Here is an 18,977-nt window from a genome sequence, read left to right as displayed (position 1 = left end):
GCATTTAGCAAGTTTCTATATATATATATCGAACCCTTCATTACAATTTCGATCACCTTTCTTTCCTTGTTTCCATTCCTTTTTTTTATATTAAATTCCTATTACAATCCGAGGGATGTTTTATGATAGCTAAGTGTTGAATCATTAGATTTTATTTCTTTAATTACATTAATTTTGTGTGAGTGTTTTTTTTTTCTTTTTAAATTACAGTGAATGCGCGCGTGTATATTTTCATTTTTTTCTATTGTATGTTTGTGGCAGTCATATGGTGTGGCAAATGGCAGTACAATTAGATTAATTGATTACAATGTATAAATCCTATCACTTTTTCGTTCGGGGTGTTCTACTGTGTGTATTTTCATTACATTTACAAATAGTAATGACACCGAAACTCTTTTTGTTCTATATATATTTTATTCATATATGGTGTAAGCACATCTTTTTTTTATCAATTATTAAACAATCTGAGTCTCAATTTGATGAGAAAATAAAAAGAAACACACAACAAATTAGTTAAATGAATTGTTCCGTTATTTTCTATATTCGTTTTATTTCATTCGTTCTCGTGTGTGTCAATCGAATTTTTGTTCCCATTGAAATGCCAAACTGAATCGGAATGTGAGAGAAGTAGCAATTAAAAATTCCAACGAGTTGAATATTTAATGGAGCCGGGACAATTTTCGTAGGTGATTTTCAAATTGGAGACAATTTTACACACCACCGATTTGATTGAAACATTTCCCATTCGTCAACGATTCCAAAAATAAATGCTCAGAATAAAATTGAAGCAAAATTAAATAAAAAAAAATAAAAATCGAAAAACGAAAACGCTTTACACGTGAACACTTAATAACCGTTTAAATCGTATTGTTATTATCTAAGTGATTTCAGTCATTTTATATTAGCATATATAGACGATGAGATGCGTTGACGATTGTGGAAAATTGCTTGTCAAATATGAAGTCGCGTAATAAATTATCGAAACTGATTAAATACGATAAAGTGAATTGATATGGACTACTGATTACAATCGATTTTATATTTATGTTTCGTGTTTTGTCAACGAAACATTGACACGAACAGAAAGAAAGAAAAAAAAAAACAACTGTCAACGAATTTGAATATTCACGACAGAATAAAAACCGATGATTCAGTGAAATTTTGAACATGTTAATCCAAAACGAAACCAAAACAATCGATTTTCGATGCGAAGAACAAAAAAAAAACTACTTTGAATTCGGTAGTCATTTCGATAAAGTATGAGGTTCTATGCATGAAATACGTTGCTCTTTATAAAATTGATGGCGTGTGTATTTTTTTTTTGATTTTGTTCCGATTCAGGTAGCAAATATTTGTTGTTAGGTGTAAGTTAAAAAAGGGGGTGTTTCTTAAATGTTATATATATCCAAATTTGAGCGTTTCTTTAATTTTTCTTGCTGTTGTTGTTGCTCAAGATTCCAGAGAAACGATAAGGTCGATTTAATAAAAAAACATGTTCGCTACACACTGCAAAATCGATGGCTATAATGTTTGGGCTCATTGATTTAATCCACCATCGAGTCGATGGCGATGGCGATGGTCAATGGCTTCAAATAACTTGTTCATCAATTTGCGCAAATGTGTAGTCAAATACATGGTTACATATAACAGGTGTTTTTACTCTTTGCACTCTGTGTCTCAAACAAAAAGGAAAACAAAAATCGATATAAACACAGGAAAACTACAAAACTACAGACAGAACATGAAATAAAAAGAACGCGTATCTCTTCCCTGTGATTCTAATTAATAGTTACTTCGGTTTTGTATTTCTTATACATTAGCAATATTATTTTCATTTCAAGTATAGTTTGTGTGTGTGTGCGTGTGTCACAAAAAGAGTATGTGTCTTGTATTCGATTAAAGTGAATGAAAAATATAGTTTTTTTTTTTAATTTCTTTGTTTGCATGAAAAAAAATGAAAACGGAAGGAAAATAGAAAGGATTTTTTTTTGATTTCGACTAAACTATACACATTTATGGGTTACGTATATGGTGAAAAACATGAAATGGTTAATTTTTTTCGTTTTTTTTTCTTTTTTACTTTTCAAATAAATATTCTTTTAGAGTATGATTACCGTGACTGGAGTAGCCTTGTGGATGTGGCTCGGGTATAATATAAATGCGTAGTTTATTTTTATGCTGTATGCCTATTTGCTTTTTGTGCACGCACCTTAGACGAAGTAAGCACGACCATTTCGATTCATTTGCGGTGTTTCTGGTATCGTTGAATAGACATGGCCGAGCGATGAGGCGGTCGAACGACATACGTAGTTTGTTTGTTGCTGTAATGTGGCTGTTGGTTCGTAGTGAGACGATGTACAAGACAGTTCATCTTCGGTGATGCTCATGCTATGCGATGGTGATGTGGCCGCATTTGATTGACGTGACAGTGAAATTGGTGATAGTGACAGTTGATCCTGTGTCAATTTCTGTTGATGTTGCTGTTGATGGTGTTGTTGTTGGTGTTGCTGATGCTGTTGGGCTTGTTGGTGCATTTGTTCAACCACTTCCATGCTAATATTTGTGGCATTGTTCATTGGCACAGCGAAACCGGGATGATTTTTACACCATGAATCAAGTGTTGTTGGTGCTGGTGTATAGCGTAAATTTGGGCTGCGCGATACGGTGCCCAATTTTTTGATTGAACGATTATGCGATGGTAGATCGGGTAATGCAAATCGAATTTTATCCCAGCATCGTTTCTCACCCCAGCAAATGACTGGGCATGTTTGTACCAATAATTGCATTGTAGCATCCATAACGATAAGCTCAAGTGGTGCGGTTAAAATGAGCGCAATTTTATGACGACGATACGATGGACGAATATTTTCGATGACCGATTGTAATGCCAAACGGAATGTTGGCTGTGACCATTCATTTTGTAAGAATGCCATCGATACGACGATGATGATTTTTTTCGATATATCGGCCGCACTTTGTAATGAATCGTTCAGATATGCCGACGAATGAATGTCACGATGATGCAAGCATAAATTGTAGCCGCTATTGTGTAATTCGGATGCGATGACTTGTAGTACAAAATCTGAATCGTGAATACTGTAAACAAAGTAAGCATCATACAATTGGTCTCCTTCTTCAGCGCCACTTTTGCCCGGTGTTTGAGTTGGATCTTTGAATAGACGTATGCCATATTTTGCGTGTGCCCACAAACGGAAATCTTGTCGCAATACACAGACTAATGCGATCAATAGGCCGGCGCCAATGATTGAAACGAGAACAGCAGCCAACAATGGCACATAATTGCCACCGATTAAACCATTTCCAATGACCGTACGTTGAACAGCCGATGTTGCGCTACCATTTTCAAGTGCTTCTTCGCAATGCTTGATCATTTCGCCAACGTAACGTTTATCGACGCACATCATTCGGGTAACATCAAATTCACCCTGGAACTCTTTGATCCATTCGCTAAGTTTTAGTAGATTTTCACAGTCGCATCGCCAACGATTTCCCTCCAACAATAATTGTGACAATGAACCGGCCTCGTATGCGGATGTCAATTGATGCCATGGTGCAAAATTCGTGATTTTATTATGATTTAGCGCTAAAACTTCCAATTTTTTCAACGATCCAAATGTATTGTTGCCAATGTGTCCAATCGCATTTTCGCTCAAGTACAATTCATTCAAATTTTTCAATTGATCGAATTCAAATCCGCGCAACTCTTCGATTTGATTATTTTCCAAATGTAAAACTTTTAAGCTTGGCACACCGTTAAATGTGCGATTGTGTAAGCTCAAAATTTTGCTATCATTTAAGTACAATTGTTCCAATTTTCGTTTTCCAATAAACATGTGACTCGACAGATCGCCCAAATCGTTGCCATCCAAGAATATTGTTGTCGCATCCATTGGCAAACGTTCGGGTACTTTGGTGTAGCCAGCATTACCGCAATCAACAACATTTGCGCTCCATGTATGATCATGATAGCATGTACAACGATCGGGACAGGTCATTTTGCAATCGCACGCTTCAAATTCACAGCAATTGCACAAGGCAAAACAGTGACTTTCGTATTTGCATAGGAAATCTTGTGGTTTTAAATCCATTAGCGGTCGTACAACCGCAACACCATTGCGCTCGTGTTCCATGGTGCACATAACCAAGTCTAAATCAAGTACTCGTGGATGTTGGCGCAAATGGCTTAATTCGTTAATGCGTTGCAACCATTCCATATGACAATCGCAATGAATCAAATTATCGCCAATATAAAATTGTGGCATCTCTTTAACATCGGATATTGGATTCAATGCAAATGCCGAAATGTCCAATTCACGTATTTGGTTGCCATACAATACGACCTTTTCTAAATGTCGTTTCTTTAAAAACGTACCTGGTGCGACCTCACGAATTTTATTATTATTCAAATATAATGTTTGAATACTGTTCGGTATGCTGGAATCATCGATGCGAGCCAAATTATTGTACGAAACATCGAGCATTTTGATTTGCGTGATATTGCGTACATCGAAATAGTTGCCCAATCGCGATAAATTGTTTTTATGGATGTCGAGCCATTCAAGTGATGCCGGCAAATGACTGTAATCGAACTGATGTATATTGTTATCGGATACGTTGAGCCACACAAGGTCTGGCAACGATGTAAACACACTCGATATATCTTGAATTTGATTATTATCTAAACGAATGGCACGCAATGTTGGATTCGAGCTAAACGCCGACTGATCGATTTGTTTGATTTGATTTGATGCTAGATTCAGTACATGAATCGATGACAATTTAATGAATGTGTCTCGGGCGATGGTTGTTAGTTGATTATCGACTAAACGCAATCCCAATAGTCGTTTCAATCCATCAAATGAGTCGTTGTGTAGTGTTTCAATGCGATTTTTGCCCAAATCCAATGATTTGAGGAAATGCAATTTCTGCAAGCAGCTCGGTATTTCGTTGAGTGAATTGTCATTCAAACTAAGATCATTCAAATTGGTGAGATTTTCGAATGCATTGTCGTCGATCGATTCGATTTTATTTGATTCCAAAAATAGCTGGTTCAGCACGTACAATTCGGTAAAATGGTATGGTTCGATGCGTTTCAAATTGTTCGATGACAGTGTTAGGGCGTGCAAATTTTTCAAATCAACAAATGCACCCGAATCAATAGTATCGATGTCATTGTGATCCAAATGTAATATTTGTAAACTGTACAAGCCACGGAATACGAATTGATCGATTTTCATAAGTGAATTGTGTCCCAAATTTAGAACGACCAAACGCATCAATCCGGCAAATGTTTCGCCATTGATCCATGTTGATGTGAGATCGTTTTGCGATAAATCCAATACTTCTAAATGTTCAAGACGTTCGAGTAAACCAGGTGCCAAGGCTGCCAATGTGTTATTTTGTAAATACAATTGCGTGAGCTGTGGTGATGAATGGAATAACACTCGTGGCAATGCAACTAATCGATTGCTTGAAATATTCAATATGTTAAGTGATTGTAGACCGTTCAGTGCGTGATCGCCAATCTCAATAAGTAAATTCTCCTGCAGCATAAGTGTTGTGAGCGATCGTAATGCTGACAATCCGTTGTCGGGCAACGATGAAATGTCGTTGTGTGATAAATCGAGCACTTCCAAACCGGTGTTGCATGCTTTGCCTGGCGTTGATGAACCACTACCGTAGCCAGCAAAGCCCAATTGAGCGATATCGGTGAGACGATTTTTTGTTAAATTCAAATGTTTTAGTGAATACAACGGGCAAAATACTTCCGTTGGCAAACTCCAAATATTATTGTCGGATAAATCTAAATCTTGTAATTCAGTTAGGCCACGAAAGCATTCCGGATGCAATTCCAAATTCATTGGGCTCCAGTCGGAATTATGCGTTCGCAGCGATAATATTCGTAGATTACGTAAACCTTGCAATACCATTGATGGTACATATCGAATTTTACAAAATTCTATGGTTAAATTATTTAAATTACGTAATGCGCTTAGAAAAACGCCCGCATGTTGGCTGTTTGTTTCCAGTGAACTTTCAAAAAATAAAACGTCACTGCATTCAAGTCGCATGGCCGAGATGCGATCCGTTTGGTATACACTTAAATTACTAAGTAAATTATCAATACCGCTAATTGTCCTTAATTTACATTGAAGCATATGCTTTACGTTAGATGTGTCATTTGAGGCGTCGGTGCCGGGCAATCGTTGCCATTTACAACCGCGCGGTGCTGCATCCGCTCGTCCCAATAAAGATGAACGGGCTGTAACTAATGTGATGCACAGACAAATTGCCAGTATCACACTGAATATTTGCTTTGACGATGTCATCATTGTGTCTGTGTGTGTGTGTGTTTTTGTGTGTGGTTGTGAGTTTGAAGTGATTTTTCGGTATTGTGTTACACAAACCGAATAAAATTTCCTCTTGAGTGTATTTTTCTCGTTATGAATTTTGCACTCTAAAATGCATAAAATATGTGGAATGCAACATAGGCAACACAATATCAATGTCTTTTTTCACTTTATTTTCTTTCGTTCTTAGAATTCAGATATACGTTTTTCTCAACACCCAAAAATAAGTTTTGCCTTGATGTAGCTTCTTTTTTGTTGTTGATTGGTATTCTTCTTCTTTCGTTGTGTCGTTTTCTGTTTTCTGGTCGATGCTGAGATTCTTCTTCTATATATCGTGTATGTGAGAGTGTACTCCTTCAATCCTTCAGTCGATTTTTTTTCTCCATACGTGATTTTTTGTTCATTCTCTGCTTTATTTTCGGTAGAGATTGAATGCCTTTTTTCGTTTTCGTTATTATTATTTTTTTTCGCTCTCTCGTCTGTGTCTCAATGTTGAGTTTTGATGTGAATTCAAACACAGCGAATGGTAAAAATAAAGAGCAGTTGAAACTGAATCAACACACTCGAAAGTCAAACGCACGAAAAAAAAAACTGTATTTTTTTTTGTTCCTCTATATATTCTCTGTTTTCCTCGGCTTCTTTTTCTGTGTCTATGGTGCCTTTTTATATTGCGTTTTCAGTTTGGTTTTTTGACTGGTAAGCACTCATCGTAGGTTTGCCTCGGTGCAGTGCATAGACAAATAAAATAAACTAGCCGAAAACGAATGAAGAGAGAAACAAATCACAGTTCTTCAGTTTGGCCTTCTTTCTTTTTTCGGATCTATGTATGTGTTGGATTTTTTCTTCTCTCGAAAAGAAAAAAAAAACGACAAAATATTTTAGTTTTGCCCGCGTTGTGCCTTTTCTACCTCTTTTGGATATATTTCTTATTGAGATTTGTCGTGCAATTCTCTTTTTTCTTCTCTCGATGCGGCTTTCTTTCCTTCGCTTTTTTATTTATTGAATTTTTCTCGTCGTTCTCAAGAGATGAACGAAATAAAATCCAAACTAAACAAAAATTGTATAACTTTTCGTGTGTTGTTGTTGTTGGTGATTTTTGTTTCTTTTCTTTCGATCTATCTCTGTAGATTCCCAGATGGTAATTATATCGATCTCATGGCATAGACATCGATCGATTGTAGATTTTATTAGTTTGGCTCATTTAATTTCGGTGCGACGTGTCTATCTCTATAGATTTCAACATGCGTGCACATAAAACGTTGTATCGCGTTCACTCTTTTTTTTCTTGTTGTATATATTTTAAATACCACCAAATACCGACGAAATAAATATTTATGTCGTTGTTAGTTTTTTTATTCTCTCGGTTCTTTTTTTTCTCTCTATATCATTACCGTTTGGATAAATTTGAGATTTGTTGCTGTTGTTGTTGAGTTTTTTTCGACGTTGATCGCATTTGAATTTTGATTGTTTCTGTCGTTCGTTCTTTTTTTATATTCTTTTTATTCAAGCGTTTATATTAAATCATTTTTGTTGCTGTTGGTCGATGCTCTTAAAACTTTGTCGTCGTTTTGTTATAGTAATGTTGCTGTTATCTGACTTTTGTATGCGCTATCAAAAAGTTTTTCTTCGCAATGTTTATGTTACTTTTTTGTTGTCGGTGTCTTTCTCTTTATCTCTTGTTGTATGCACAAAACTCTCTGTCCCCATATGATGTCACACAGCTTTTCAAAACACATTCAATTAGAGTTTTCAAGTTTTGGTCGTCGTTTTTACTGTTTATTTTGGCTGTATATACATGTTATAGATGGATTGATGCAATTTTCAGCTTAATTGCAGTGCATTTAATTCGATATGGCAGTATGGTTTTCATTTGTAAATATTGCATGTCTGAAATGCATTAAAATTGTTCGAGTATGCTCTAACATTGCAGATGCAATAAAACGATTTGACAAGAATGAAAAGAAAAAAAAGTATCGAGTATGCGATAATTGTTGTTATTGTTGTTGACGTCGTTTATCAGCGTCTATGTGTATATTGTATAAGTGCTTTATATTTAGACTTTCTTTCGTCTTTTTTTTTCGGATTTTGATTTCTTTCCATAAATCACACTGTGCTATTATAACATATAAACACTGAAAATGTTCTGCACAAACAATTGTTGGTTGAGTTCAAGTTGCTATTATCAGAGTTGTCATATCACTTCTTTGAAAATTTGTTTCATAGACATTTTTGTCAGTCGTTTGTATTCTCTTCCTTTCTGTTGTTGTTAACCGTTGGTGCTGACACAATGTTTAATTTCTTGTTTGGCCTTTTTATTTCATAAATATTTTTTTTAATTGTCAACAATAAATTGTATATACTTTTCAAACTATAAATTCAGTTTTACTCGGGCCACTTTTATATTGAGTCACACTTTGATTTATATTTTCTCAAGTGCACAAACAAAACTCCACAATGATTCTTTTATTTTTGTTTGTCAGTTCCTGATCTCTTTTCAATGCTCGTCTATCTTCTTTTTTTTATATATATTTATTTTGTTTCTCTAAGTTTGCACACCAAAACTTCATCTATAGATTTCTTCTTCAATTCACAATTGAACCGATTTTCATTCAATGATTTCCAATTTTTTCTTTTCTTTTATTTGAATTCAACTTCTTCTTTTATTTTCTCTCGTTTGCTTCACTCTCGACAAAAATTCTATTTCGCAGATTTTCGATCGATTCGAGTTATTTTCACTGGAGAATTGAATTTAATCACAAATATTTTTCAAACAAAATCGGTTACAAAACAAATATTATATATTACAAACACTGTACGCATTATTTGCATTTATTTTGTTTGTTCGCTATTTTTTTTTTTTTTTGTTTTAATTTATTTATGACGCAAAAATTAAAAACAAACACAAATTAAACGAATTGAAAATAATTGTTAAAAAATGGAATGAATAGCATTGATGGCCTTAGTTACTTTTGTTCGAATTCATTTAAAACCGTTTCAAGATTAAATCTTCTATGTTTTAGCTCGTGTATGTATGTTTATGTTTTCTGTTTTCTTTTTCAATGAATAAAAAAACGAATAAACTCTGGCTCACTTCTTTACCGGCCCGCTGTTCATTCAAAACTGAATTCAATGCACGACCATCGCATCTATTTAATGACTATGAATGTTGAACCCAATGGCAATCCGTTTAATGCGAACAACTGTTGGAGAAAGTGAGACAACCATAGCACCGTACACATATACTCTGTATATTCATTCATTACAATGCATGCTTCATTCTCCTTCGTCATGTATGTTGTTTCGCTCACATTTCTCATCCACATTTTTTCGTTCAATGTTACCATTCTCTTCAGCATACATGGTGCATAGCACAGCGTACAGCTATAGCATGTTGTGCACACATGCCATCTGTTTCCAATCAGTTTCTCTTTCAACCTCTCCTTCGTATCGTTGGAATACATATTCTCTCAGTTGAAACAGCAATATTACATTTTTTTTCTCCCGATAAGTTTGTCTCTTTCATGCATCAGCAAATGTTCATATGCTCAATGGAATTTCTCCGGCCATGAGCACTTCGTGTTTACCCCATGTTCAAGTGTATGAGAGTATATAGTAAATACGAATATTTTTCTGTTTCATTCGTATAATTCTTTAGAAAAGTTCTTATGATCTGTCTGATTTGTTTTTAAACTTTTATACACAAGAATTTCATATGGTTTGAATAAGCGAAAGTAATTCTCTCTTCTGTTTTTAATTTTCATTTTAAATAATTAGATAAATTATTATTTTTTCAATTTGAAAATGGTGAATGAATGAATGCGAAATGATTTAAAATAAGAGTCGGAGAAAAACGATTTTTACGTTTTTTTTTTTTGAAAAAGTAGATTTCTTACTTTTTTGGAAAAAAATAAAAAAAAATATTGAAAATGATTTACCGAAAATAATGAAACGAAAGATTCGGTTTGTCATTTTTTCTAAATTCTTTTCGACAAAACCAAACCGAAACGAACGAATTCGTTTTATGTGATTTTTTTGTTGTTCTTCTCGTAAAGCATAAGTGAAGAAAAACCATATCCTAGTTCAGCGAAATATGTTCGACAAGAACATTCATGAATGCATGTTGCGCTACGTTGGTCTGTGCATGAATGCAATGTTGGCCGGAATTCTCGGTTGTCATGCGGAGAGAGTGAAAAGAGCGTAAAATTTATGAAGATTGGGAGGGGGTAAAATGTTCTCTCTTTGCATGTTTCTTTGTTTACGATTAAAGCGAGATGACTATATGTGTGTGTGTCGAAAAACATTTCGATAGATTGAAATATACATTCTGTTACATACGTTTCAGTTTTGTCGAGATGCAAGAGAATATAACGCAATCGGTGAACACGAGTATACAATGTAACCGAAACGAAGTCGTAACAAAAAGAAAATAAAATAAAAAAATGTTTTAAGCAAGAAATCACCAAGAGACTGAAGACAAAGAGAGAAAGAGAATGAGTGAGCAGGTAATACAATGGGACGAAAAGCAAATTGAAAAACCGTTGTAAAACCAAAAATGTGTGCACAAATTAAATACAATGAACCAAAGAATAGGAATCTATTTGAAATATGTTGGGCCATTTCCTTTTGCATTTTAGCTTACATTTATATCGAAATTCATGGTGTATGCATTTAGCCAAAGACACTGCTCACACATATGTGTTCAATCGTTCACTATATTAAGCTGGATCGGGCCAAATGTATATCGGGATTGGTGAATGAAAATTGAATAAGAGCAGAGGATTGCAGAATTTCGAATTCTCACCACCGAGCCAGATCGATTTAATATTTGTTTACTTTGTACCATGTGTGTAATATGTATCGTATTATACGACATATAAATTGGAAAACACCGGATAATGGAATTAGCAAAAGTTTTACCGAAATGTTAATATTTGAAGATTGAGCGCTAAGAAAGTGAGAACAGAGAACACACACAAAGAGCAACAGAGATCGACACACACAGAGAGAGAGAGAGAGAGAGAGAGAGAGAGAGAGAGTGAGAGAGAGGAAGAGAAATGGGTGAAAATGGAGAAAGAGAATTACAAGCAAGCATTGGACGATTACTAGCTGTAAGAAAACCCATTTTAGACGTCATTTGAGCGCTTCGCAATGGAAAAACAAAATACCCCGACTACACTCGTTACGCGCTTGTGGACACAATAATCATTTTCTCGTTGATGCCATTATTATAATTCTTATATTCTGTTGTTGTTTTTTTGCACTCGAAACGAAATTTATTTCGCGCAGCATAAGCACGAGAGAGAGAGAGAGAGAGAGAGAAAAAGAGAGCACACACACATCAGAGCACAAGCTGTGTGCTGAAGTGTTCTGGCAAATCCAGTGTGTGAGGCGCGAGCGAACGACAGTGACACATACACACAATATATGCGAATAAGTTTCAAGAATTCTGTTACCATTGTTGATTCACTGTTGTTTTATTATGTAAAAAAAATCAATTTTGAATACGCGCGGTTGCTCCGCCTTTTAAAACAGATGCAGAGAGCTAAAAAAACAAACGGCAAAAAGTTAACAACACAATATGTAATAATTTTCGCCAGCCATGTGTGTACGTATTATTTTTTATCCTTTCTTTCCTAGATGTATTTTGCGTGGCTTTTTATTCTGCATTTCGCTATGCGTACGTGCCTTTTCGCTCCCGCTTTTTCCCTTTCCATCGCGCGTATTTTATTTCCACTTCATTTTAATGTTCACTTTTATTGCATTTTTTTTTTTGCGTCGTCGTCGCTTTATTCAGCTACAATATTTTTTTTACCGTCTCGCACAAAATACCACATCAGTCTCTAAAGTGTCTATCAGCGTTCTCAACGGCGGCCATTTTTCGATTCCGACGCCGATCCGACGCCGAGGATATTCAATCCGAGGCCGACCGATCTCCGAATATCTCGGATCGGATCGGATCGGTGGTCGGTCGTGGTCGGTGCTCGGAGTTCGGAAAAATTTAATGAAAATAATTTTTTTTTATATTTACCAAATGGTTAAATATTATTTGAGTCAAAATGAATAAAATTTTATTGTTCAAAATATCCAAAAATCCTATCTAGATAATAACTCATTTTTATTTAAAAAATTATGTGAACCAATGTGAACGGAAGATCACCATGTAGTAACTAATCGAAAATGCAATAGATGGCGATACTTTGCTTTGCAATCTCAAATTTTGCTTTGACAAAACTGTCAATATCAATGATACATTTTTTAGTGAAAGACATTTTGACATAGTACTACTGAAACAAATTTGAAATTGAAAAATTACCGCAGAAAATAGGAGAAAATATTTACGAGGTAAATATAGAACTAATTGAGTACATATTTTGTTAGTTAGACATAGATTTTGCATTCACAGTTTTTTATTTTCACCAAATAGTGAACCAACATCCTCCAACAAAAACAATAAATTCATTCATCCATCATGGAGTACGGTGACAACGAATGGTATTCGATACAGTGGAATAATTTCATGAAAAATTTCACAACCGGCATATACGAATCTATGGCCAACGGTGATTTTGTCGATATGACATTGGCCGTCGACGGACAATTGATCAAAGTTCATCGTTTGGTATTGTCAGTCTGTTCGCCATACTTTCAAGAAATGTTTACATCAATGCCGGTTAGTCAGCACGCATTTGGTAAGTATTTAGTGTTCGGACATTTTAAAATTAACAACTTCAACCAAAATTCTCTTTGCTTGTTTCATGTCAAAAAGTATTTTTGAAAGACGTCTCATTTGATGTGGTCATGAAATTGGTTGAATTTATGTACCACGGAGTGGTTACTGTGCCTAAAAATATTTTGGCGGAATTCATTGCCACTGCCGAAGCGCTACAGATCAAAGGTATCGCTGGAAATGATGATTGGCAGCCATTGTCATCGCAAACGTCTCACAACACTCAAAAGCAACAGTCGTGCACCGTTCAACAACAAACCACCATGAAAAATAGTGAATCACGGTTGATGCAAGCTCAAATAAATTCCGTGAAAACCAATGCACCAACACAAACAAATGTTCAAAAAGAACGGTCGCGCACTGCGCAACAACGAAGCGCGAATTTTATGGAGACTAATGATTTGCAGCTGCCATTATATCATTCGAAGTCCGCACAAACTCGCCCAACAATCAAAGCGGCGTCAACACACTCACATGTTCTACAAAGTCAACCGTCGCGCACCGTACAACAACACAATGTTGATCCAACCAGCTACCTAATGAACTCCGAATACAATAGCGACGACAATGTTTCATTCGTGCAACAACAAACACCAAAACGTGCCTTTCAACGGAAATATAGCACGATTGATGATAGTGTACTACCATCGAAGCGACGAATTGTGTCAGGCGAGATTGATGAGGCATTATCAACGCTTACAAAATTTTTTAAGATAAGGAATGAAAATTCGAACGACAGTTGGTCACCGTCATTTTCAATGTCGAAAGACGATGAGATAGAAAATGATAATCTCGACGATGAACACGACGGTAATGAAAGTAGCGACTGGGTCAACGAATCAAGCGACGAATCGAATACGTCAAGAATCCACTTGAATGAAGAGGGTGAGTTAAGAACATCTACAAATTCAATTACATTCCACATATTTCTAAAAAATTTCATATTCACATTTCAAGGCATTATTTCATACGGAAGAACGAAGTTCAACAAACCATCGTTGCATTTGTACGGATACACCTTTAATTTGCGCACCAAAAATGCTCATGAGGCGACACTGATGGGAAAAAAATTGATTTGGTACTGCTCGAAAAGTAGAGAGAAGTGTCACGCAAAGGTGCATACCGACCAGTTGGATGAACGAGATCGGTGCATACTAATCGGAAGACACACATGTGGCTGATAATGTGAAGAATTATTGTCAACAGTTTGTTCTGAAACCAAACTTTATTCACGGAAACAATAAATTTTGAAAATAATGAAAAAAACACAGCGCATGTATTTTATGAAATAGTTGAAACGTTTATTTGAAAGGCTCTTATTAACTCAGGTATTTGAATACTGTTGTTTCAGTGAAAAAAACTTTTTAAATGCTCAATTTATTTGTAGGTCAAATATTGAGATGCAAATCATGTGAAAAAAAATAATCGATCATAGCGGATTTTGCTGCAATGTTGACTTTTTTATTTTCACGAACTTTCTTCGCGATATGCACCATCATAAATCCAGACAACAAATGTATTATTTGTGATTCGAATACGATAGCGGTCCGTCCATCCTCATGAAAACGAACTTCGACTTTGAACGGTGCAAAAGAAATTATCCGTATTAACTAGTTGAAGATAAAAAATAGCAAATCGATTAATAGTCGAAAAATTCGGTCAGATTTTTTTCATATTTTTGACAACGTTTTCAAGTAAAATTACCTTAGCTGGCCATACCGGGTGACCTTTTAGCTTTGCCCAAACGATATCTCCAACCAAAAATACCTCATAATCACCGTCGTATTCGATTACTGTTGATTCAACTAACCCTCTTTTTTTTGGTGCCTTTTTCGGAAGAACATTCTCTCTCTTTTGATTTTCCTCACTACTTTGAATGATAATTGGCGATCTTTCTTCTTTCTTCAATTTGGCCATTCGTCTTGTTGTGACACGGTTTTCGAAATTTTTAGATTTTTCCAGCAAACATTTTTTTTTTGCTTGTTTTCTCTCGTTTTCTAAATGTGTCATTCGACGTGTAGCGACACCGACCGATTTTTTGTCCGATTTAATATTCTTTTTCGATCGCATTATAATGCACAGAAATAGCCAAAAATACTGACCGAGAGAAAAAAATATTCTATATTCACCTATATGTTTAATCCACGCTCAATGAGTGTTTCGTCAGATTGTTCGTTTGCAAGTGATGATACTGTTGTTTCTAATTAGCTTCACCGTGCACCGATTGCCGCCAAAACGAATTCATAACGAAAGGTGCGTTTTCATTGGTTACGAAAAAGTGGCCATTTTTGTACGTCAAAGTGCTATTGTCATTTATGCAAACACACCTAACGGTGTTTTTGGTATGCAGTGCACTGTGCACAGAGCAATGGAAAAAAATCACCGTCCATACTCTTCAACGAAACATTCTTCAAGTGAGCGTTCATCAAACACGAACATTCATGTAGAATATTTTTCGAACTGTCTATTTTTGTGTTTCGGTTTATATTTTAATATTAATCATGAATCAATCTCTAAGGGACTTCAATACAGAGGATATTGAAACACAGCCAAGGAAAAAAAATCGGTTAAGTGACCAAAGTGATCAAAACTCAAATGTAATCGATAATGATGGTGCGTTAAATAGTTTTCTCATACCAATGTTTGCTGACTTTCACAAAAAAATTATTAATATGTACATGTACCTGAATTCAGAATAATTAAATTAGGTTTGATTTTTTATTGAAATAGCACAATCAAATTCGAGTGCTCGCGAAGCAGAATTTGCAAAAAGAACCGAATTACAAAAAGGGTTGAGGGAATTAAAATATGAAACACGACAGAAAACCGGACGGTACTACACTGCAGAGTACTGGAAAATATTCCGTGAAATAATTACAAATGATAAAAAGGTCGTAAATGACTTCGTCTGCTGCTCCAATTGTAACAAAGTTTTCACGTACATTACTAAAAGGGGCACAAGTAAGTGTTGTATTCAATATTCATATTTATATTTTCTCTGTTTTCTCAAAGATAATTTCTAATTTAAATTAAATCGCATTTCTTTTTCAGGCAATCTGAAAGAACATTATAAAATTTGTAGCAACGGTAATTCTCTGCTATCGTTCGTCCAGAGGAAAAAAGTTAATTTCGCAAAGACAGACAAAGCAACGGTAGTCCGTGCTGCGGTTAATTTCTGTGCTAGAGATATGAGACCATTCAATGCCATTCAAGGTTTGGGATTGGGCGAATTATTGTTTGAAACTTCAGTTGTCGCCAGCAAATACGGAAAAATATCAAAAGAATCGTTTATGGAATTGTTGCCGGCATCAAACACGGTACGTCATAAACATTAATACAAAAATACTGAAACTATGTACTGTACATATTGTGCCGTAGTGTTCCCAACACTAACCGACCGTGTATAGTGTGTAGCTTGTACTGTGCACCGTGCAGTTTCAGTAAACTCTATTCAACTAATTTTGGTATATTTTTTCAATATTTCAGATTAAAAACAACGTCGAAAAACTGTTCATCGAAGAGAAGCAAAAATTAATGTTACAAATTAAAGTTGCTTTGGAAATATCAATTATTTGTATTACCGTTGATATGTGGCAAGATGATGTGAACAAAATTCACTATTTGGGAATGAATATTCATTTTATGCACCGTGATTCCAAAAATAAATTGATTCTTGAGTCTAAAGTGATGGCTCTTAAATCATTCGATGCTGAAGAACGGAAGACTGCTCACAACATAAATAGAGCAATCATGTCTATCATTCACGAATACGAATTGTATTCAAATCTCCATTCAATCGTATTCATTACTGATCGAGGTACAAATATGATTGCATCTTTGAAGGACTATACCCGATTTAATTGCATAAACCATATGTGCAATAACATCATCACTCATGCCGTCGAACATGCAAAAGATGTTATTTCGCAAGTGTCACGTATTGTGAAATATATGAAAGTTAATGGCTTGAACTCGAAATTGACGAAAAATTTGGTGTCTTATGCTTCTACGAGGTGGAATACAATTTACGATATGCTGTACAGTTTCGTAGAAGTTTATGAGGAAATCGTCGACAAAATAACCAATCCAGACTTAGCCAATCTATTAGATGAACTACCGTACGACACCGTCGTTTCGATCCGTGACTATTTGGAACCGTACAAGTATGTAAGCAAGGAAACTGAGGGTGATTTGGATGTAACTTGTGTTAAAATTCTACCGCTGATTGAAACGATTTTGGATCACAATAATTCAAAAGCCAATGACTCAGCCGTTGTTCGTCAAATGAAAACAACCGCTAGAAGCTACATCAAAACTGATATTATACCAAATCTGCCTGCAGATTATAAGCAATGGGCTTTCTTCCATCCGGCATGGAAACGAATGGATAGTTTTAAGACCGTCAATCGTCGAATAATTGTTGATCAAATAAAGACAAGTATAGGTAACATCCTAATTCACACTGAAATGGAGCACGAAGATGTCGGACCGTCCACCGAAAATTCATCTAGATCAATATTTGAAAAACTTCAAGACAATTGCTCTTCACCACCTATAACACAGAACGATGCGAGTCAAGAAATTGAAGATTACATCAACCTTGGCGTTCCAAATGCATTGAATATTAATGTTATTGACTGGTGGGAGGTCAATCATTCACGGTTCCCACGACTGTACAAAAAATTTCTCAAAATTGCACCAATCGTTGCATCGTCCGCTTCAGTGGAACGAATGTTCAGTACAGCCGGCAATATTTTGACAAGAAGAAGAAATCGATTGAATACAGCGCACATCGAACAATTGTTATTTTTGAATAGAAATTTAAAATGATCTAAATTTTTAAAAACGAATGAATGAGATAAATTGACGATTAATAAAAATGGGTACAAAAGAAAAATTAATTCAATTTAAAAAAAATATTGGTTTTAATTTTGTGAGCATCCGATCAATATCCGAAAACCGAATTCCGAAAAAAAATCCGATGGAAAACTCGTTCCGACGCCGACCGAACTCCGAGTATTTTCGGTTCGGATCGGATCGGCGGTCGGTCGGCGGTCGGACCTCGGTCGGATTTGCGAACCCTGGTGTCTATCTCTGTGTTATTTTTTTTAAATTCCTGGATTTTTATTTGGATTATCGTCATGTTGTGTGATGTTCTTCTCTGCATTTTGATTACATATTTTTTAACAACAAAAATTGTTGTTCGCCAAATGATATTTGGTTGAAAATGTGTGTGCGTGTGTGTGTGATGGATATTGAACAACGATCGAATTGAATGAACCGAATAAAAAGGATTGAGAGCGCATAAAAAAGTAACCATAATATACAAATATGTTTGATTCATTCTTTTTGTGCTGCGAGACGCTGCAAATCAATACCAAAATTACATGAAATCCTATTTGATCGCGGTTAAACGTGTTTTGTTTTTATTTATTCGGAAATATATCCAATATATATCATACATACATATACATTTATCATGATTCGCGAAAACTCTCACTCACTCATTGTCAAGTGCCATCGAGGAAGAGAGCGAAAAGCTCAAACTCAAGCGAACTGAAAACCAAAAAAAAAAAAACAACCAACATCCATCGATGAATGTACATGTTGGCGCGAATGTGCTGTTCGAAAATTTCAAATTGATTGTTATTGTTAACGGTCGTTAGTTTTGTTTGTTTATTTCATTATTGTTTGTCTCTTCCGTTTAATGTTGACGTGTGCGGTGTACTGTACACTTACGGACAGATTAGTAGCCGTGATTCAATCAAACAGAAAATTGCAATCTGTTACCTTTTGCCGTTTTTGGTGTATATGATGTTGTTGCCGTTTTTTTTCATTTCATTTTTCATCTATATATGTATCGGGTATAATTGTTGTTG

General features: G+C 35.3%; 2 protein-coding genes across 2 annotated transcripts; one reads left to right on the top strand and one right to left on the bottom strand.

Moving 5' to 3' along the window:
- Positions 1–203: 203 nt before the first annotated feature.
- LOC116351576 (toll-like receptor Tollo) lies at positions 204–9,184 on the bottom strand. Its single transcript, XM_031783701.1, has one exon. The coding sequence runs from the start codon at positions 6,351–6,353 to the stop codon at positions 2,211–2,213; it is 4,143 nt and encodes a 1,380-aa protein (XP_031639561.1). The 5' UTR covers positions 6,354–9,184; the 3' UTR covers positions 204–2,210.
- Positions 9,185–12,840: 3,656 nt separating this feature from the next.
- LOC116336779 (modifier of mdg4-like) lies at positions 12,841–14,279 on the top strand. Its single transcript, XM_031760898.1, has 3 exons — positions 12,841–13,060; positions 13,138–13,983; positions 14,056–14,279. Exons 1-3 carry the CDS (start codon positions 12,841–12,843, stop codon positions 14,277–14,279), a joined length of 1,290 nt encoding a protein of 429 aa, XP_031616758.1.
- The last annotated feature ends 4,698 nt before the right edge of the window (positions 14,280–18,977 follow it).

The sequence above is a fragment of the Contarinia nasturtii genome, unplaced genomic scaffold, assembly GCF_009176525.2.
Source record: "Contarinia nasturtii isolate CC-2019 unplaced genomic scaffold, AAFC_CNas_1.1 Cnas_scaffold_187, whole genome shotgun sequence".
Taxonomy (NCBI): domain Eukaryota; kingdom Metazoa; phylum Arthropoda; class Insecta; order Diptera; family Cecidomyiidae; genus Contarinia; species Contarinia nasturtii.
The sequence above is the reverse complement of the archived record's forward strand: the minus strand, read 5'-3'. Positions and strand labels throughout refer to the sequence as shown.

Excerpts from the sequence above, each read along its gene's own strand:
- LOC116351576 (XM_031783701.1), bottom strand. The coding sequence starts at position 6,353 with ATGATGACATCGTCAAAGCAAATATTCAGTGTGATACTGGCAATTTGT.
- LOC116336779 (XM_031760898.1), top strand. The coding sequence starts at position 12,841 with ATGGAGTACGGTGACAACGAATGGTATTCGATACAGTGGAATAATTTC. Across the intron at positions 13,061-13,137 it reads GGTTAGTCAGCACGCATTTG|TATTTTTGAAAGACGTCTCA; the intron begins GTAAGTATTTAG and ends CATGTCAAAAAG. Across the intron at positions 13,984-14,055 it reads AATCCACTTGAATGAAGAGG|GCATTATTTCATACGGAAGA; the intron begins GTGAGTTAAGAA and ends TCACATTTCAAG.